This window comes from Lepidochelys kempii, chromosome 15 (assembly GCF_965140265.1).
Source record: "Lepidochelys kempii isolate rLepKem1 chromosome 15, rLepKem1.hap2, whole genome shotgun sequence".
NCBI classification, from domain to species: domain Eukaryota; kingdom Metazoa; phylum Chordata; order Testudines; family Cheloniidae; genus Lepidochelys; species Lepidochelys kempii.
Genome location: NC_133270.1, coordinates 32,996,239 through 33,018,710, shown reverse-complemented (window position 1 = coordinate 33,018,710; position 22,472 = coordinate 32,996,239). Strand labels below are relative to the sequence as shown.

Genomic DNA, 22,472 nt, shown 5'->3' with positions numbered 1-22,472 from the left:
CCCCTTTCCCCCTGTCCTGTAAAGAAGGAAACTGGATTAACTGAAAAATTCTAAATCAAAGCTTCACTGCTTTTCAGACAAGGTGGATTGATTTAAATCAGCAACCTGGAAGCCTTGATTTAAATAATAAATTAGGATCTTACTTTGCATATACAGTTTTTAGTTATTTTCTTAAAGACAAGTTGGTTCTCATTGGTTGGTAACCATTAAAACATACTGATTAGCAATTAAATATAGCTTTTACACTAAATGTAGTACCAGGAGGAGGTACTATATTTATCCACATTTATTTAGACAGTTATATAGTGTAACATACATTTATTTGTGTTCTTAATTTTTACATTTTTTTATTCTGTTAGAAATGGTGAATGGCACATTTCTTATTAGTAGGTGATTTTAATTTTTATTTGTGATTCGTGTCAAGCTCTATTTGGATGGAAACTGGAATTCAGTTAAAAATGAGCAAAACCAGCATAACTAATTTACAGGTCTTAAACTGTAACTGTAACTGGAGAATAGTAATTGAGTGGGGTGTATCCAGTGGGGTCCCACATGGATCAGTTATTGGTCCTACGCTGTGTAATAACCTAGAAGCAAACATAAAATAGTCACTGGTAAAGTTTGCAGATGAGACAAAAGTTGGGAGAGGTAGTGAAGCAGACAGACAGGTCACTGATTCAGAGTGACCGAGATCTCTTGGTAAACTGGGAGCAAGAAAACATCTAGAAACAAAGAATGTAGGCCATACTTACAGTGTGTGGGCCTTTATCCTGAGAATCAGTGACTCTGAAAAAGATTTGAGCGATGTGATGGATAATTAGCTGTATGTGAGCTCCCAATATGAATACTGCGGCCAAAAGAACTAACGGTGTCCTAGGATGCATAAACAGGGGTATCTTGAGTAGGAGTAGAGAGGTTATTTTACCTCTGTATTTGGCATTGGTGTTACTGCTGCTGAAATACTGTGTCCAGTTCGGGTGCCCACAATTCAAGAAGGATGCTGATAAATTGCAGAGGGTTCAAGGAAGAGCCATGAGACGGATGAAAAGAGTGCAATCTCTTAAGCTTAACAAAGAGAAGATTAAGGGATGACTTGAAAAATATGTAAGTACCTGATGGGTTCTTCAATCTAGCAGAGAAAGGTGTAACATGATCCAGTGGCTGGAAGCTAAAGCGACTCAAATTCAGACTAGAAATAAGGTGTAAATTTTTAACAGTGAGAATAATTAATGATTGGAACAATTTACCCAGGATTGGGGCTGATTCTTCATCACTGAGAATTTTATATCAAGATTGGATGATTTCCTGAAAGATACATTATTTTAGAGAAGCTCTATGCTCTGTGTTGTACAAGAGGTCAGACTAGATGATTATAATGGTCCCTTCTTGCCACAGAATCTATGAATGTTTTTTATTGGTTAAATAAAACTACCTTAAATGTGCTCAATACACAAGAAGATGTAAAAGGTGTCAAAACATGTTTGGCATTTAGAAACAACCGATTTATTAAATAAAAGAAGTATATATAGTTAATGAATCTGTGATGGTTTCTGGTCACTATGTATTTCAAGATTTTAGAACGATTAGATTTCATCCCCTCACTTAGTTTTTATACATAGATTGGAAGAGGAAAACAAGCTTTCCTGCTTTTTCAACTCCCAGTCACTTTCTTATCTTTGAATGAACTAGTCATTGATCTGAATAAGTTGAAAAAACTGAAATGAAGAAAATATCCTCTCTGCACATGTAGAAGAGGCTACTGCTGTCAAAAGCTGTTTAGCACTTCAGAAAATTCTGGTTTCAGATGCTTAGCCAGTGACTTTTAGCAGTTCAGAGATTTGACTTTCTATAAAACTTTGGGAGTAAACATGTACTGCTTAATATTTTTTCATTTAATTTACATGATTTTAATAGATTATAGTAAATGTAGGCCTTAACGTCGGTTGTCATAATTTAAAATTTAGTTTTAAATAGGTTTATTTTTTAAAAAGAATGTAGTTAATTTAAATAAAAATTGGTTGTTTTTTTTCTTTTTTTAAAAATCACTGATTTTTATCCACCCTGTTTTCAAAGACTTGAGTCATAGAGTTTAAGGCTAGAAGGGACCACTAGGTTATTTAGTCCGACCACCTGTACATCAGAGACCACTGGTAGCACTCAGCATCCACATATTGAATTCAACAACCAAAATTAGACCAAACTGTTACAGCCTCCAGGAGACTAAACTGTTATGTGCCAAATGCAGAGACTAGGGATGCCACAGGTCTCAAACACAGGACCGTGGGGCTGCTGAAAGCATGATCTTTTTCCTCTACATCACTGAGCTGCAAGGGGAGATGAGGGAACTGCTGCTAAAACCCCACCACTAAAAGTTACACCCACTGAGTGCACAGGGACAGATGACTAACAGAACATTGCTGATTGGATACCACTCGCTATAAAGTTTGCTCTTCCTGTCCCATCTCTTGTCTGAGCAACATGCCTACTGACTAGTTTCCAGGCCTGTTGCTACACAGATCTCTGAGACCAAGTCTCTGCTTCCTTACCTGGTTTCTACTCCTTATTCCTGCTACCATGCCTCATCCCTGCTACTACCGTGTCTCCTCCCTGCTCCTGTTACCAGATCTGGTTCTTGATTCCTACTTCCTCACTCAGACCCCGGTTGCTGACTCCAGCTTTGACCCTTGGCATAACGTTTGGCTCTGACTCTGGCTTGACCCTTGATGTGACCATAGTTTACTCCTGGCTCCAACCACTAGGTCAGAGAGCCCACATTAAGGGCCCTGACAAAGAGGGACTGTAGTGCAACAGTAATGAGGCTGTTGCAACAGCAATGATTAAATGAGCTATATAACCACCATTCACACATACTGCAGAGGAAGGCAAAATATCCTCAGGGTCACTCCCAGTCTGACCTGGGGGAAAATTCCTTCCCTGGCCCCACATGTGGCAATAAGTTAGACCCTGAGCATGTGAGCAGGAACCAGCCAGCTAAGCAACTGAGAGAGAGAGAGAATGCTTGGTTCCACTTCAGAGCCTGGCCTACCCCGCTAAGTGTCCCATCTCCAGCCATATCCATCTCAGAGGCTTCAGAGGAAGGAAATTAATAAAAAAACAACAACAAACCCTCCCAGGATATCATCCCAGTAGCTCTTCTCTGGACCTTTCCTAGTTGAATCTTTCTTGAACATGGGTGACCAAATGAGGTCTTACCAATGTCTTGTACAGTGGTACTAATACTTCTCTCTCTCTACTGGAAATACCTCACCTAATAAATTGTAGGATCACATTTACCTTATTCACAGCTGGTAGCAGTTCATAGTTATCCTGTGATCGACCCACACACCCAGATTTCTCTCCTCTCTCACTTCCAATTTAGGAGCTCCCAGTTTATTGCAGAAATTCTCATTATTAGACTCTAAGTGCATGACCTTGCACTTTGTAGTATTTGAATTTTATTCCATTCCTGTCACTCCAGTCTTCAAGGTCAGTCAGATCTTCCTGTATAATAATCTGATCCTCATCTGTATTGACAATGCCTCCCAATTTTGTATTATCATCATATTTAATTAGCACACTCTTACTTTTTGTGCCAAGGTGTTTATTAAAGATATTGAATAACATTGGTCCCAAGATCAGTCTTTTAGGGACTTCGCTATTAACCTCTTTCCAGTCCAATAATTTACCTTTCAGAACAACCCAATGTCTTCTCCCCTTTAGCCACTTCCTTATCCATCGTATAATGCTTATACTGATCCCCATCTTCCCTAATTTAAGTATTAATTGCCCATGTGGTACTGTGTCAAATGCTTTAGTGAAGTCCATGTATGTTAAATCTACTGCATTTACCTTATCTAAAAATTCAGTTATTTTCTCAAAGGAGGAAATTAGTTAATCTGGCATGATCTACCTTTATTTAATCCATTTTGCGTTACATCCCCATTACATTTACTTCTACGAATTTAATGATCCTTTCCTTCACAATTTGCTCTAAAATCTTGCAAACCACAGGTCAGACTAACTGGTCTGTAACTGGCCGAATCACACTTTTTTTTTTTTGGCCTTTTCTCAAATATAGCCTGACATTAGCTATTCTCCAGTCATATGGTACTACCCCCTGAATAGATAGATTTTTTAAAAATCCTTACTACTGGATGTGACATCTCATATGCCAGGTCTTTCAATATTCTGGGATGTAAATTATCCAGTCCCTCTGATTTGAGCACAAGTTTTTCTTCCACATCAGATGTGGTAATTTCCATTTCTAGTCACTCATTTCTATCAGCCATACTGCCTTCATGCCCATTCTATATTCTTATTGGTTTCAGAGTAACAGCCGTGTTAGTCTGTATTCACAAAAAGAAAAGGAGTACTTGTGGCACCTTAGAGACTAACCAATTTGTTTGAGCATGAGCTTTCGTGAGCTACGAAAAGCTCATGCTCACGAAAGCTCATGCTCAAATAAATTGGTTAGCCTCTAAGGTGCCACAAGTACTCCTTTTCTTTTTATATTATCATTGTTATGGAGAGCTGAGGTAAAATATTCATTTAGTTTTTTGGTCATACCTAAATGATCTTTTAATCTCCTTCCCATCCACACTGCATAGCAGCCCAACTTCATTCATCCTTAATGTCTTTTTAGTTATATAACTAAAAAACCTCTTTATTATTTATTTTAATTTCCTTGGCAAGAGCTAATTCAGCCTGACTTTTAGCAATTCTCATTTTATTCCATTTTCTGACCTCCATGATGTAGCTTTCTTTACTAATCAACTCCATTCTTCATTCTCTATATGCTCTCTGCTTATTCCTAATAACCTTTTTAGGTAGATATTCATCCAGCTGGGTCTGAGTCTTTCCCTACAAGTATTTTCCCCTTTCTTGGGAAATTTCAAATAGTTTTTGTCTAGTTGATTTGAAGAAATTCCAAGCCGCCTCCTGCATTTTTAAGTCTTTGAGCTCTTTGGTCCAGCTGACTTCTTAAACTAGTTCCCTTAATTTCCCAAACTTTGCCCTTTTGAAATCAAAAACCATAGTTGATGATCTGGTTTTGATTATCCTTCTATTTAATTTAAACTGAATCAGCTTGTGATCACACGATCCAAGGTTATTTCCTACGATCAGCTCTTCTATGATGTCATAGAATCATAGAATATCAGGGTTGGAAGGGACCCCTGAAGGTCATCTAGTCCAACCCCCTGCTCGAAGCAGGACCAATTCCCAGTTAAATCATCCCAGCCAGGGCTTTGTCAAGCCTGACCTTAAAAACCTCTAATGAAGGAGATTCTACCACCTCCCTAGGTAATGCATTCCAGTGTTTCACCACCCTCTTAGTGAAAAAGTTTTTCCTAATATCCAATCTAAACCTCCCCCACTGCAACTTGAGACCATTACTCCTCGTTCTGTCATCTGCTACCATTGAGAACAGTCTAGAGCCATCCTCTTTGGAACCCCCTTTCAGGTAGTTGAAAGCAGCTATCAAATCCCCCCTCATTCTTCTCTTCTGCAGGCTAAACAATCCCAGCTCCCTCAGCCTCTCCTCATAAGTCATGTGTTCTAGACCCCTAATCATTTTTGTTGCCCTTCGCTGGACTCTCTCCAATTTATCCACATCCTTCTTGTAGTGTGGGGCCCAAAACTGGACACAGTACTCCAGATGAGGCCTCACCAATGTCGAATAGAGGGGAACAATCACGTCCCTCGATTTGCTCGCTATGCCCCTACTTATACATCCCAAAATGCCATTGGCCTTCTTGGCAACAAGGGCACACTGTTGACTCATATCCAGCTTCTCGTCCACTGTCACCCCTAGGTCCTTTTCCACAGAACTGCTGCCTAGCCATTCGGTCCCTAGTCTGTAGCTGTGCATTGGATTCTTCCATCCTAAGTGCAGGACCCTGCACTTATCCTTATTGAACCTCATCAGATTTCTTTTGGCCCAATCCTCCAATTTGTCTAGGTCCCTCTGTATCCTATCCCTGCCCTCCAGCGTATCTACCACTCCTCCTAGTTTAGTATCATCCGCAAATTTGCTGAGAGTGCAATCCACACCATCCTCCAGATCATTTATGAAGATATTGAACAAAACCGGCCCCAGGACTGACCCTTGGGGCACTCCACTTGATACCGGCTGCCAACTAGACATGGAGCCATTGATCACTACCCGTTGAGCCCGACAATCTAGCCAGCTTTCTACCCACCTTATAGTGCATTCATCCAGCCCATACTTCCATACTTCCTTATGTCCTTACTACTTACTAAAATCTAGTCTTAAATTGTTGGTTCCATGACAATTTGGTGAAGAAAACTGGCATCTGTCACACCCAGGAATAATTGGGCCCCAACAGTATTAATAGCATTTATTCTCTATCTGTATCCGGGAGGTTAGTCTCCCATTATGCCACAATTCCCAACAGTATTTATCTCTCTCATAATATTAAAGAGATAATTATCTGTGTCTGAGTCTGACCTGGGGATCTCTTGTTTTGATTTTAAGGGCTAAAAGAGTTAAAGATGTTTAGCTTTTTTATTGTGGAACATTAACATTAAAACAGTGACTCTTAGTTGTTTTTGTTTTTTAACAGAGGCCTTGGTGTTACTTGGTTTCTTGGCAAACACTTAAAAGTATTAATTTTAAAACTGAAAGTTTATTGATTTAAACACAGAAAAAACTAAGAAATTAAAATGTGCATTTATATTGAAACTGAAATTGAATGATTATGCAAAACAAACTTAATTTTTTTACAAAATATTATTTTTTATATTTATTTAACCCTTTTCCATCAAAAAAGGGTAATTTTACTTTCAGTTATGTTGTGTGAAGAGTATTTACTTCTCCTGTTTCTAAGAAATAGACACAAGGTGGTGGGGAGAGAGATGATAGAAAAGGTGGGGGAAATTCATTTTTGTTGATGTTTTTGGAACACTTATGAATGAATGCTTTGTTTGGCAGGTTGACCATGACACCTGTTTCTTGGATCCTAGTTCACATTCTGGTCATGAACATCATCTGATTGGGTTTTTCTCCTTAGGGCAGGATTGTGGTCATTTCAACTGCCTGTGCTGATGCAGTGCAGCTGATTTCAGGATTTGATGAAAAGCCAAGAGAATGAGAGATAGGAAAGGAGGAAGGAAAGGGGACAAAGTAACACAAAAGGAAAGGAGGTGGAACAGAATCTTGCATGCCTCTGCGGTTCTGGCAATTAGGTATCCACACAGATAGGCTGAGGGCTGGATGTCATGATGATATCATGATTTTTAGGACTTTCAAGTGAAAAACAAAAGTTCCTTGAGCAAGGCCTAATGGCCTTCCTCTCATGCTGAGTCTTTCTGTCTGGTCTGCTCCTTCTGTCTTGGGGTCAGAGAAGATGAGATGAGTGGGAATGCAAGGTGGGACAGGAGAGTGATTTCTCCCCTCCCCCAAAGTCTCTTTTAAGAACTCCCAAAGGGGGAAAAGTGGGCTTCATAGTTCATCTCCCTTATTATTTTGTTCACCGGCTAGGCCTAATATTTGCCACACTAATTTTAGTTAGTTCATTTATGGCTTTACATTTTTTTTTTTTTTTTTTTACTAAACATGATTTTAACAGTTTTTAAACTATATTAGTAGGCCTTTTTTTTGTTTGGACGAATTTAGTTTTTGTATATTTTTTTGCACTTATTCATAACAATTATTATTAAAAACAACTTGACCTATTTTCTTTTAACATTTGTTGTTATAGGTTGTAACATTTGGTGAACTTTCACTTACTTTTTACTGTTGAACTTAAAGTAAATTTTTAGGCCCAATAATCACATCAGATCTATAGCAGGTCCCTAACACTATCCCCACAGAACCTCTTTTACAATCCTTCCCCAAAGTGATTTTGACACAAACAGGTTCTGTTTTGTCTGTAGCATAGCTTTGTATTTCTTTCCAATTTACTGCATCGTTGATGAACAACACTGCCCCTGCACCTTTACCTTTATTCCTGTCTCTTCTAAACAGCAGATACCTTTCAATAACTATATTCCAGTAATGATTGCTATTCCACCATGTTTCTGTGATCCCTATAATGTCTTGTTTGGCCTCCTGCACCAGTAGTTCCAGTTCCTCCATTTTATTGCCCAGACTCTTTTCATTTGTGTACAAGCATTTCAGTTGTTTCCCCCAGGCCTCTCCACTTATCAGTCATGACAGCCTTGGTGCCAGAAGATAAATATCCTAGGTACTTGACTGGAGATCATCTGTTGAGAAGAGTCTTCTTTCCCTAGATGCCTCCAATGGTTAATCATCCCAAAACCTGCCTTGTAGCTCCAATCCTTGAGCCCTCAGTTGAACTTCATTATGTTGTCATGCCATCACCCTCCTTCCTCCTCTAGGGACGAAAAGTATTCCACGGAAAATCATCTGAGCTTCCACGTCTGTAAATGTCTTAGCCAGCTGAGTGTAGTCATCCTTGATCCAGTCCGATGGAAATCTACCAGTATCATTCATCCTGACATGCAGAACAGTCATTGGATTTTTCCCTGCTCCCTTGAGGTCCTCTCCAGTCTTACATCCACTCTTGTATCCTTGCTTCTGCCATACAGCACACTCTTCTGTTCTCTCGATCTGGTCTGGTGACAGGCCTGTCAGTTCTTCTGAGTATGGAGTCCCTGATCATGTAGACAATCCTGGTGTTGATATGAATCTGTTTTATGTTCTCTCTCGCAGTCCCATGTACATCATCTTCACTTTTCCTTAGGCTACAGTCCCTGGCTGTCTCCATCATCTCTTCCTCTCTTCTGCAGGGACTGGCTTCCTTTCTTTTTTTTCTTCACCACCAGTTAACAGTGTTGCCAAATACATTGTTCAAAACCGTTTTCATGATGTATTATTTCCTGAATTAAGGAAAATAAATTGTGTTAAACTCCGATATGGTTCATTACAGCTTCTTGATAAAAGCCATCTTTCTGTATTGTTACCTTTTTTTTTTTCTTTCTTTTTTTTTTTTTTTAGGAAATGGGACCAAGAAACTCCTATGTTGCCTACATTGAGGACCACAGTGCAAATGGGACTTTTCTAAATAAAGAGCTTATTGGGAAAGGGAAAAGGCTCCCATTGACTCACAATTCTGAAATTGCACTGTCTGTACAGACTAACAAAGGTAAAATAAAGTACAAAGATAACTTGATTTTAAATAGCATCTTTCTTAAAATTGTGCTCCTTCTAAATGCTTTAGAGAGAAAATAATAGATGGAAACTGTGGATAAAGGTAATATTTTATATTTTCCCACTACTTTTTATACACAAAAATCTTGAAGATTGTCTTACACACCTGAAATTAGTAAATTTTAAAAAGGGAGTTAAAAGTATTTGCAGGTACTACATTTGATCCTGGGTCCCACCGCCAAAGTTTGTGCTTTTAAAATCACATTTTAAAAAATGCTTTTCTCTCACAGTTGTTAAACAGGGAAAACTGATTTACTATACAGGAGAAGTTGTGAATATGTCTGTGCACATGGCAGCATCTTATGTACGAAGGAAACAAACTGAAAAATTAAAGTGAGGATTTTTGTTGTAGCAGTACCATGAATACATGATTCACACTCTTGGGTTTTAGATCTGTAGCATGAGACTGACGGGTCTCTCCTTGTATTTTTACTCTTGAGTACAGTGGTAATAGATTATGAAGAAGTGTTGGGATTTGTCATGCTGGAGAATTGTTGTGGAGCAGCTGACATTGAAGATGTTACTATTACGGAAGTTCTCTTTCAATAATGAGATCACCTTGTTAATCAAAAGTATTCTTTCGAGTGTTTGCATTTGTCCATTTTACTGTAGGTATGTGTGCGCCCCATGTACAGGAGTTGGTGATATTTTTTCCTCAGTAGTACCTGTTGGGATGGCTAGTGTGCCCTCAGTCGCCACACACCACTGCCTGCTGGTATAAGAGGGTGGAACCACCATGACTTCCCTTCCAGTTCCTTGCCACCAGTGATGGTGATTCAGACTGGTTAACTTAAGTGCTTTCCTCACGCCTTTTCTGTATATAGATCGGGGTGGGCAAACTTTTTGGCCCAAGGGCCACATTGGGGTTGCAAAACTATATGGAGGGCTGGGTAGGGAAGGCTGTGCCTCCTCAAACAGCCTGGCCCCCACCCCTTATCTGCCCCCTTCCACTTCCCACCACCTGAATGCCCCCCTCAGAATCCCTGACCAATCGAACCCCCCCGCTCCTTGTCCCCTGACTACCCCCTTCTGGGACACCCGCCCCTACTGCCCCCTGGGACCCCACCCTCTATCCAAGCCCCTCTTCTTCCTGTCCCCTATCCACACCTCCGACCCCTGACTGCCCCCCCTGCTCCCTGATGGCCCCCCGAACCATCCAACTGTCCCCTGACTGCCGCCCCGGGACTCCCCGCTCCCTTACCATGCTGGAGCCAACCACACCACCGCGCTGCCCGGCAAGAGTGGCAGGTAACAGTGGTGGGCCAGAGTGCTGGCGGCAAGGCGTGCTGAGGCTTTGGGGGAGGGAGAACAGCGAGGGAGGGCCGGGGACTAGCCTCGCCAGCTGGGAGCTCAGGGCTGGGCAGGATGGTCCTGCGGGCCATAGTTTGCCCTCCTCTGATATAGATCCTGTTTACTAATTTGTCAATTATAGTTAGTGTAAGACAATTTTTAGTACTAGGTTGCTGCTTTTGGTCTCTCTTGACACTTTCTATCTTGTGATACAGCTACTGGAATGATGCGGTGTTCACCAGGTTTTAAGTCGTGCTGCACCTCTGTGAAACCCATGTCAGTCAGTGACCCACACCTGACTTGTTAGAAATGTTTGGGGGAATCCCATGCTCGTGACAATGTCACATCTGCAAAGGGTTCAAGCTCCACTTGAAAAAAGATAAAGTGACGAGGCTTAAGTGCTTGCTTATGGATGCAGCACTTTGACCCCTATCAGAGTCATCACATGGGGTGAGTGCCCCATATACATTTACTTCAGTCTGGAGCATTTTGCTGGAGATGTCTGCAGCTCCTTGGGATTGTTCCCGAGTACCAAAGGAAATGCTTAGGCCTTCTTCTGGTTTGGTGCCTTGCTTGCCTGTGTCGGTACCCTGACGGAACCAGATACCAGAAGAAGTGTTTGGGGGATAAATCCCCTCCAGAAATACTTAATGCTTCTGAAGAGGGGATTGCTGCCTCTGAAGCCTGTGCCAGACATTTCTCCTGAAAGACATTTATGGCTCCAACAGAAGGTGCCGATCGCAGCAACCCTGGAGGCGTATGCAGCCACAAGAGACTTGCTTAGCTTCTTGGTACTGCCTGTGGTTCATACCTTGCCTCATTGAGATCGTGTGGTGCTGCTACCCAAGCCTCCACAGAAATCCGTGTTGGCTAGAGAAAAGCCTCCCATGAGTTCCCTGGTACTGCTGTCCTTGGGCTCAGACTACGTTTTACTAGTCCATTCTGGATTTGCACCGCCACTGTCAGAAGCATCTGACTCTTTTCCTTGGACTCAGAGGTGAGACCCTCTGTATCCCACCCAGGATGGGGAACATACCTCTCATCAGAGTCGTTGGGACCATGGGCCATGCACTGGGATCCTTCTAAGGGTCAATGGCCCAGGCAAGGATGGGACTTGGGCCCGTATCGATGGTCATTCTGGACACCCTGTGGTGTCCCCCCAGCTAGAACCTCCCGTGAAGCATCTTGCTCACTGACATGGAGAGTGCACCACAAGAAATTGGTACCATTTCCTGGTACCAAGCAGCCAGAAGCCACTCAGGCACCCCCTGCCACTAGTCACAGACCAACCACCACCTCAGATGTCTGTTTCATCCTTGTCACCTGACGAGGCTGTTGAGTGGTTAAGTGACACTGCCAAAGGACCACAGAGCTCATCAAGATCTTTTAAAAATAGCAACCTCTGTACTTGACATTCAGGCAGAAGAGGTGCGTGAAAGCTCTCACAAGTTGTTGGACATCCTGGTATCAGCGACAGCATCACGGTACAGCTATGACACCATCATGTTGCCAGTCAAGGCCCTTAGGCAGGCCCCCTCCTCCTGGAACCTCACAGCAAAATGAGCTGAGAGGATGTGCTTTGTCTCCTGTAAGGGGTATGAACATTTTTATTCTCATCCCCCTCCGTGTTCTCTTGTGGCAGCTGCCAATGAGTGGGATAGAGAGGGACAAAAAGCTTTTGTGCCATAAAGGAAAGACTCGAAGCTGGATCTGTTTGGTCGCAAATTTTATTCTTCAGGAAGCCTGCAACTGAGGATTGCAAATCAACAAACTCTGAGTCAACATGACTTCGCCCTCTAGAGAAAATGATGAAATTTAAAGACAAACTATTTGAGGACTGCAGACAAGAGTTTGCAATAATGGCTGAAGAGAGTACTGGTGGCTAGGACTGCCCTGCAGGACAGTTGGGATCGCGCAGACTCAGCTGCTCGAATCATGGTGTTGGCTGTCACTGTAAAAAGGTGTTCGTGGTTCCAGTTGTCTGGGCTACCTCTAGACTATCCAGTACTGTACCTTTGAAGGTCCCTCCTATCTTTTCAGAGAAAACAGACAACAGGCTTCATAACCTTAAGGATTCCAGGGCAACATTCAATCTCTTGGAGTCTATACTCAGGCAGCAAAAAGAAAGCAGTGTCGCCCACAGTAGCTATACAGAGTGCAGGGGTTTGCTCCCCAATCCCAAGATCCACGAAGGAAAAAGGACAGAAGTTATAAGAGACACCCTCCACCACTCTCTTCTTCAGCATCAGTGGGTTTATCTCATCCAGCTGTCTCACCCAGTCATTTTGATGGGTTTGTCAAAGATAGTGTACCTGTTACCATAGCCCCATCTGTTGCCCATTGTTTGATACTAATCGCTTATCCCACTAAGTGCTTGGGTTCACATATGTAAGACCTACCAGTCTGAAAGTCTGGTGGAACTGTGGTATGTCATCCAGTTCAGTTCTACCCCCTTCCCACCCTCTTCCTATCCCTCTTCAGGGACCATTCTCATGAGATTGCCCTTCAACAGGGTGTCTAGTCTCTTCAGGCAGGGGCCATAGAGGAAGTGCCATTGTACTTCAGGGGTAAGGGTTTCTATTACTGCTGCTTCCTGATCCACTAGACAAAAAGGGTCTCAGGCCTATTTTAGACCTAAGGGAGTTGAACAAATTTCTGAAGAAAATAAAATTCCGCATGGTTACCCTAGCTTAAATTATTCCTTCCCTGGAGCGGCGGGACTGGTGCACTGCCTTCAACTTACTTAAAGGATGTTTATTTCCATGTCACAATATGCCACCACCACGAGAATTATCTCAGATTCATGGAGAATGGCTGCTATTATCAGTTCACAGTGCTTCCATTAGGTCTGTCAACTGCTCCTCGAATGTTCACGAAGTATATGGGAGTCATAGCAGCTCACCTGTGAAACTTAGGTGTCCATGTGTACCCATGGTTGGACAACTGGTTGATTGGAGGTCAGTCTGAGGCTAAAGTCCTTTCCAGCATATCAACTATCCTCTCCATGTTCGATGCACTGGGCTCCTAGTAAATCGAGACAAATCAGTCCTAAAACTGGAACAGACAATAAAATTCATTGGAGAAGTCTTAGGCCCCGTCTACACTGGCAAGTTTCTGCGCAGTAAAGCGGCTTTCTGTGCTGTAACTCCCGAGGTGTACACACTGCCAAGCCATTTAGTGCGCAGAAACTGCACAGTTGTAGTGCTCTTAAAAAACCCAATGAGAGGCGTAGAGCTTTCTGCACTGAGGCTACAGCGCTGCAATGCCAGTGTAAACACGGTGGTCAATTTACAGCGCTGCAATTGGCCTCCGGGAGGTGTTCCACAATGCCTGTTCTCACCTCTCTGGTTATCTGTTTGAACTCTACTGCCCTGCCCTCAGGTGACCAATCGTCATCCCCACTCTGTACATTCCTTTGCAAATTTGAAAGTCCCCTTCCTGTTTGTTTGGTGATGTGTGCAGTGGTCTCCGCACATCTTTCCAGGTGGCCATTCCTCCTCCACGCACCAGGTGATCCCCCGCTTGGAGCAATGCTGAGCTGCTGGACCTCATCGGCATTTAGGGAGAGGAAGCTGTGCAGTCCCAGCTGCGCTCCAGCCGTAGGAATTATGATACCTACAGACAGATTTCACGATGCATGATAGAAGGGGGCCATGGCCGGGACACACTGTAGTGTAGGGTAAAAGTGAAGGAGCGGTGGAATACCTACCACAAGGCGTGGGAGGCTGCGCCCATGAGCTGCTGGCTCCATAGTGCTTGGACAAAGGGGGAAGGCTCCGATGCCAGAGATGCATGCAGTCAGGAGCACTTTTCTACCCCGGAGGAGCCTAGCCAGTCACAGCAGTCGGATCTTGGCGAAGCGCAAACAGGAGAGGAGGCCGCTGGTAAGTGGATCTGATTTTGAGAATTACTGAAGCGATTGGTTGGGGGCAGGAAGGTAGCAGAAAGCAGGCTTGTCTCCCACTGCATGCCTATTCTGCGTGGCGGAACAGGCTGTTGATAGACTTCCTCACTTCACTGAAATCTCCCTCACATACTTCCAGGAAACTCTCATGGAGATACTGGGCAATCCGCTGCCACAGGTTCCTCAGCAGAGCTGCTTTGTTTCTTGCCCCATTAACAGTAACTTTCCCGCATCACTGTGCGATCGCTGGTGGGGGGGAACCATAGCTGCACACAGGCAAGCCGCATAGGGGCCAGGGTGGAAGCCGCAGGCTTGGAGAAGACCCTCCCTTGATTCCTTGCTCAGCCTCAGCAGTGAGATATCTTTCATAATTAACACAGACTGTGGAAAGTGTGGGGCTGAATGATGATCAAGTCCCCCCTACAGTGCTAGCTCTCTCTCGAAGAGCCATGTGCCCGGTGTTCAGCAGGGTCCAGGAAGAGTGATTCACCCTGGTCCAGCGGCTATTCAGCATTTTGGGGGTCTTGTGGCTTATGTGTGCTTGCTTGGGATCAGCCAGTTAGTGACAGGTGTGAGAGTACTGACTGTGTTTTAAAGCACTGAATCAGCGTTGTCTGTGTTGCAAACAATGCTGCTTCTGTAAAATGTTGCATTTAAACTTCACAGAGATTACCTTGGGAGGCCAGCCCCCCTTATTGGCAGCAGAACGGCTGTGCAGTATTAGAAAGTGACCATGAAGAACTAAGGAGGACTTTCTCTGTGAGGTTATGATGCACTCCACCTCTGAGAAACAGGAATTGAAGGAGTAGTGGGACAGCAAGAAGAGGACCATAAGGAGAATGCAGCACACCAGAAAGAAGCCACGGAGTGGCTCTTAAATGTTATGGCGTGCCAAGTGGACACGCTCCAGGCGATGCTTGCTCTTCGAACTGAGCAGCTCCGCACTCGCCCTCCCCTGCAGACACTGTCACAAAATTCTTTCCCATGCGCCCCCCCCCCCCCCACCACACTGTTATCAACCTCCTGGCTCCACTCTCTGCCTTCAGCATTCCACTCCCTCCTCAGTCCAGCAGTTGGATTCTCACTACCCTCAACACCCATCCCTCTGCAATTTGGCCCTGCTGAAGTACAGCACGTGCTGTATTTTACTGTGAAGGAGAAGGTTGGGTACGATCCCTGGACATACGCAAATCTGTAGCCGTCCCGGGGCCTCTCCTCTGGAAACCTTCCGTTCCCCTATCCCCCTCCCTGCTGATGTATTTTTGTCCTTTGACTCTCTCCTCAGGTGGTTGTCTTTTAATAAAAGAATTGTGTTGGTTTGAAAGCAATCTTTATTCAATTAAGTGAAAGCAAAAAGAGCACTGCAAAGCAACACACAATTATGTTAAACCCCCATCATGTGCACCAGTCACCTCCTAGCATTACAAGCACTGCAATCCCGAGCATAGTAGCAAATATTACTATGATTCTATGATTCTATTAGTGGCTTTCAGCTTCAAATTGCTGCCTCAAGGCATCCCTGATCCTTATGGCCCTGCGCTGTGCCCCTCTAATAGCCCTGGTCTCCAGCTGTTCAAACTCAGCCTCCAGGCACTGAGCCTCTGCAGTCCTGAGTGAAGCTTTCACCCTTCCCTTCACAAATATTATGGACCATACAGCAAGTGGCTATAAGCATAGGAATATTGTCATCGGCCATGTTCAGCTTCCCATACAGGCAGCACCAGCGGGCTTTTAAACGGCCAAATGCACACTCACCAGTCATTCTGCACTTTCTCAGCTTGTTGTTGAACTGCTCCTTGCTGCTGTCAAGTTTCCCTGTGTATGGCTTCATGGGGTAGGTGAGGTCTCCCAGGATCACGATGGGCATTTCGACTTCTGCTACAGTGATCTTCTGGGCCAGGAAGAAAGTCCTTGCTTGCAGCTTCTTAAACAGGCCAGTGTTCTGAAAGATGCATGCTTCCTGGACATTTCCAGACCAGCCTGCATTAATGTCCGTGAAATGCCCACGGTGATCCACAAGCGCCTGGAGAACCATTGAGAAATACCCCTTGCGATTAATGTACTCAGCGGCTAGGTGGTCTGGGGACAGAATTTGAATGTGCTTGCCATCTATCGCCTCTCCACAGTTAGGGAAGCCCATTTGTGCAAAGCCATCCACAATGTCATGCACGTTGCCCAGAGTCATGGTCTTTTGGAGCAGGATGCGATTAATGGCCCTGCACACTTCCATCAACACGACTCCAGCGGTCGACTTTCCCACTCTGAATTGGTTAGTGACCTATCGGTAGCAGTCGGGAGTAGCCAGCTTCCACAGTGCAATCGCCACGTGCTTCTCCAACAACAGAGCAGCTCTCATTCTCGTGTCCTTGCGCTGCAGGGCTGGGGCGAACTCATCACACAGTCTCATGAACGTGGCTTTCCTCATGTGAAAGTTCTGCAGCCACTGCTCGTCATCCCAGACGTGCATCATGATGTGATCCCACCACTCAGTGCTTGTTTCCCAAGCCCAAAAGTGGCATTCCACTGTGGGCAGTACCTCCGTGCCACAAGCAATCTCGTGTCGTTGCTACTACGTGTGGTGAGATCAACATCGCATTCCTCTCGCCTTTGTAGTTTAAGGAATAACTCCACTGCCACTCGTGAGGTGTTGGTGAGAGCGAGCAGCATCCTGGTCAGCAGTTCGGGATCCGTTCCTGCAACCTGAAAGAGGCGGGGCAGGGTGCGCAGTACACAAACTATTGAAAGATGGTGCTAAATGCAGACAGAAGCACAGGGATTGCTGGGATGCAAAGCAATGCATCATGGGACATTGGGACTGGACCCAGGATGCCTGGCGACCCCCTCGGCCTTCTCACAAGTCTTAGTGGCAAAAAAGAAAGAGGTGCTCTGTGGGATAGCTGCCCAGAGTGCACCACTCCAAATAGCGCAGCAAGTGCTGCAAGTGTGAACACGCTATTGCGGAGGCAGCTGTCAGTGTGAACGCGCAACAGTGATTTTCCTTCTGCTCTCTCTGAGCGGCTCTGTAACTGCTGGCGCTGTAACTTTGCTAGTGTAGACGTGCCCTTAGACTCCACAAAGGCGAAGGTTTTTCTACCACAAGCTAGGTTTGAAGCTTTACGGGACTTAGTGCTATATCTGGCAGCATACACTGTCATAGAATCGTAGAATATCAGGGTTGGAAGGGACCTCAGGAGATCATCTAGTCCACCCCTCTGCTCAAAGCAGGACCAATCCCCAACTAAATCATCCCAGCCAGGGCTTTGTCAAGCCTGACCTTAAAAATTTCTAAGGAAGGAAATTCCACCACCTCCCCAGATAATGCATTCCAGTGTTTCACCACCCTTCTAGTGAAAAAGTTTTTCATAATATCCAACCTAAACCTCCCCCACTGCAACTTGAGACCATTACTCCTCGTTCTGTCATGCGCTACCACTGAGAACAGTCTAGATCCATTCTCTTTGGAACCCCCTTTCAGGTAGTTGAAAGCAGCTATCAAATTCCCCCTCATTCTTCTCTTCCGCAGACTAAACAATCCCAGTTCCCTCAGCCTCTCCTCATAAGTCATGTGCTGCAGCCCCCTAATAATTTTTGTTGCCCTCTGTTGGATGTTTTCCAAATTTTCCAAATCCTTCTTGTAGCGTGGGGCCCAAAACTGGACACAGTACTCCAGATGAGGCCTCACCAATGTCGAATAGAGGGGAACGATCACGTCCCTCAATCTGCTGCCAATGCCCCTACTTATACATCCCAAAATGCCATTGGCCTTCTTGGCAACAAAGGCACACTGTTGACTCATATCCAGCTTCTTGTCCACTGTAACCCCAGGTCCTTTTCTGCAGAACTGCTGCCTAGCACTTCAGTGCCTAGTCTGTAGCGGTGCATGGGATTCTTCCGTTCTAAGTGCAGGACTCTGCACTTGTTCTTGTTGAACCTCATCAGATTTCTTTTGGCCCAATCCTCCAATTTGTCTAGGTCCCTCTGTATCCTACCCCTACCCTCCAACATATCTACCTCTCCTCCCACTTTAGTGTCATCTGCAAACTTGCTGAGGGTGCAATCCACACCATCCTCCAGATCATTTATGAAGATATTGAACAAAACTGGCTCCAGGACCGACCCTTGGGGCACTCCACTTGATTCCGGCTGCCAACTAGACATGGAGCCATTGATCACTACCCGTTGAGCCCGACAATCTAACCAACTTTCTATCCGCCTTATAGTTCATTCATCCAGCCCATATTTCTTTAACTTGCTGGCAAGAATACTGTGGGAGACAGTGTCAAAAGCTTTGCTAAAGTCAAGGAACAACATGTCCACTGCTTTCCCCTCATCCACAGAGCTAGTTACCTCTTCATAGAAGGTAATTAGATTAGTCAGGCATGATTTACCCTTGGTTAATCCATGCTGACTGTTCCTGATCACTTTCCTCTCCTCTAAGTGCTTCAGAATTGATTCCTTGAGGACCTGCTCCATGATTTTTCCAGGAACTGAGGTGAGGCTGACTGGCCTGTAGTTCTCAGGATCCTCCTTCTTTTTTTTAAAGATGGGCACTGCATTAGCCTTTTTCCAGTCGTCCGGGACTTCACCCGATGGCCATGAGTTTTCAAAGATAATGGCCAATGGCTCTGCAGTCACATCCGCCAACTCCTTTAGCACTCTCGGATGCAGCGCATCCGGCCCCATGGACTTGTGCTCGTCCAGTTTTTCTAAATAGTCCCGAACCGCTTCTTTCTCCACAGAGGGCTGGTCACCTCCTCCCCATGCTGTGCTGCCCAGTGCAGTAGTCGGGGAGCTGATCTTGTTTGTGAAGACAGAGGCAAAAAAAGCATTGAGTAAATTAGCTTTTTGCACATCCTCTGTCACTAGGTTGCCTCCCTCATTCAGTAAGCGGCCCACACTTTCCTTGACTTTCTTCTTGTTGCTAACATACCTGAAGAAACCCTTCATGTTACTCTTAACATCTCTTGCTACCTGCAACTCCAGGTGTGATTTGGCCTTCCTGATTTCACTCCTGCATGCCCGAGCAATATTTTTATACTCTTCTCTGGTCATTTGTCCAATCTTGCACTTCTTGTAAGCTTCTTTTTTGTGTTCAAGATCAGCAGGAATTTCACTGTTAAGCCAAGCTGGTCGTCTGCCATATTTACTATTCTTTCGACACATTGGGATGGTTAGTCCCTGTAACCTCAATAAGGATTCTTTAAAATACAGCCAGCTCTCCTGGACTCCTTTCCCCCTCATGTTATTCTTCCAGGGGATGCTGCCCATCAATTCCCTAAGGGAGTCCAAGTCTGCTTTTCTGAAGTCCAGGGTCCGTATCCTGCTGCTCTCCTTTCTTCCCTGTGTCAGGATCCTGAACTCGACCATCTCATAGTAACTGCCTCCCAGGTTCCCATCCACTTTTGCTTCCCCTGCTAATTCTTCCCGGTTTGTGAGCAGCAGGTCAAGAAGAGCTCTGCCCCTAGTTGGTTCCTCCAGCACTTGCACCAGGAAATTGTCCCCTACCCTTTCCAAAAACTTCCTGGATTGTCTGTGCACCGCTGTGTTGCTCTCCCAGCAGATATCAGGGTGATTTGAAGTCTCCCATGAGAACCAGGGCCTGCGATCTAGTAACTTCTGTGAGTTGCCGGAAGAACGCCTCGTCCACCTCATCCCCCTGGTCTGGTGGTCTATAGTAGACTCCCACCAAGACATCACCCTTGTTGCTCACACTTCTAAACTTAATCCAGAGACTCTCAGGTTTTTCTGCAGTTTCATACTTGAGCTCTGATCAGTCATACTGCTCCCTTACATACAATGCAACTCCCCCACCTTTTCTGCCCTGCCTGTCCTTCCTGAACAGTTTATATCCATCCATGACAGTAGTCCAGTCATGTGAGTTATCCCACCAATCCTCTGTTCACATCACCAAGTCCAATCACATCATAATTCCTTGACTGTGCCAGGACTTCCAGTTCTCCCTGCTTGTTTCCCAGGCTTCTTGCATTTGTATATAGCACTGTATGTAAGGGAGCAGTTTGACTGCTCAGAGCTCCGGTATGAAACTGCAGAAAAACCTGAGTGTCTCTGGATTAAGTTTAGAAGTGTGAGCAACAAGAGTGATGTAGTGGTGGGAGTCTGCTATAGACCACCGGACCAGGGGGATGAGGTGGATGAGGCTTTCTTCCGGCAGCTTGCAGAAGCTACTAGATCGCACACCCTGGTTCTCATGGGTGATTTTAATTTTCCTGATACCTGCTGGGAGAGCAATACAGCGGTGCATAGACAATCCAGGAAGTTTTTGGAAAGCGTAAGGGACAATTTCCTGGTGCAAGTGCTAGAGGAGCCAACTAGGGGGGGAGCTTTTCTTGACCTGCTGCTCACAAACCGGGAAGAATTAGTAGGGGAAGCAAAAGTGGATGGGAATGTGGGAGGCAGTGACCATGAGTTGGTTGTGTTCAGGATCCTGACACAGGGAAGAAAGGTAAGCAGCAGGATACGGACCCTGGACTTAAGGAAAGCAGACTTCGACTCCCTCAGGGAACGGATGGGTAGGATCCCCTGGGGGACTAACATGAAGGAGAAAGGAGTCCAGGAGAGCTGGCTGTATTTCAAGGAATCCCTGTTGAGGTTACAGAGACAAACCATCCCGATGTGTCGAAAGAATAGTAAATATGGCAGGCGACCAGCTTGGCTTAACGGTGAAATCCTAGCGGATCTTAAACATAAAAAAGAAGCTTACAAGAAGTGGAAGGTTGGACATATGACCAGGGAAGAGTATAAAAATATTGCTCGGGCATGTAGGAATGAAATCAGGAGGGCCAAATCGCACCTGGAGCTGCAGCTAGCGAGAGATGTCGAGAGTAACAAGAAGGGTTTCTTCAGGTATGTTGGCAACAAGAAGAAAGCCAAGGAAAGTGTGGGCCCCTTAATGAACGAGGGAGGCAACCTAGTGACAGAGGATGTGGAAAAAGCTAATGTACTCAATGCTTTTTTTGCCTCTGTCTTCACTAACAAGGTCAGCTCCCAGACTGCTGCTCTGGGCATCACAACATGGGGAATAGATGGCCAGCCCTCTGTGGAGAAAGAGGTGGTTAGGGACTATTTAGAAAAGCTGGACGTGCACAAGTCCATGGGTCCGGACGAGTTGCATCCGAGAGAGCTAAAGGAATTGGCGGCTGTGATTGCAGAGCCATTGGCCATTATTTTTGAAAACTCGTGGTGAACGGGGGAAGTCCCGGATGACTGGAAAAAGGCTAATGTGGTGCCAATCTTTAAAAAAGGGAAGAAGGAGGATCCTGGGAACTACAGGCCAGTCAGCCTCACCTCAGTCCCCGGAAAAATCATGGAGCAGGTCCTCAAAGAATCAATCCTGAAGCACTTACATGAGAGGAAAGTGATCAGGAACAGTCAGCATGGATTCACCAAGGGAAGGTCATGCCTGACTAATCTAATCGCCTTCTATGATGACATTACTGGTTCTGTGGATGAAGGGAAAGCAGTGGATGTATTGTTTCTTGACTTTAGCAAAGCTTTTGACACCGTCTCCCACAGTATTTTTGTCAGCAAGTTAAAGAAGTATGGGCTGGATGAATGCACTATAAGGTGGGTAGAAAATTGGCTAGATTGTCGGGCTCAATGGGTAGTGATCAATGGCTCCATGTCTAGTTGGCAGCCGGTGTCAAGTGGAGTGCCCCAGGGGTCGGTCCTGGGGCCGGTTTTGTTCAATATCTTCATAAATGATCTGGAGGATGGTGTGGATTGCACCCTCAGCAAATTTGCGGATGATACTAAACTAGGAGGAGTGGTAGATACGCTGGAGGGCAGGGATAGGATACAGAGGGACCTAGACAAATTGGAGGATTGGGTCAAAAGAAATCTGATGAGGTTCAATAAGGATAAGTGCAGGGTCCTGCACTTAGGACGGAAGAACCCAATGCACAGCTGCAGACTAGGGACCGAATGGCTAGGCAGCAGTTCTGCAGAAAAGGACCTAGGGGTGACAGTGGACGAGAAACTGGATATGAGTCAGCAGTGTGCCCTTGTTGCCAAGAAGGCCAATGGCATTTTGGGATGTATAAGTAGGGGCATAGTGAGCAGATCGAG

At 45.0% G+C, this 22,472-nt stretch overlaps 1 protein-coding gene across 12 annotated transcripts in view; it reads left to right on the top strand.

Annotated features, from left to right (window-relative positions):
- The window catches only part of CHEK2 (checkpoint kinase 2), a 59,641-nt gene that overhangs the window by 5,330 nt on the left and 31,839 nt on the right, over positions 1-22,472 (top strand). For all 12 annotated transcript variants that reach the window (XR_012155044.1, XR_012155043.1, XR_012155045.1 and 9 more), the window contains one exon: positions 8,981-9,128. Coding sequence is in view for 9 of the 12 variants with exons in the window: in XM_073312688.1 (XP_073168789.1) it covers positions 8,981-9,128 (148 nt within the window). In the remaining 3 variants the exon portion in view is untranslated. The remainder of the gene's footprint in view (positions 1-8,980; positions 9,129-22,472) is intronic.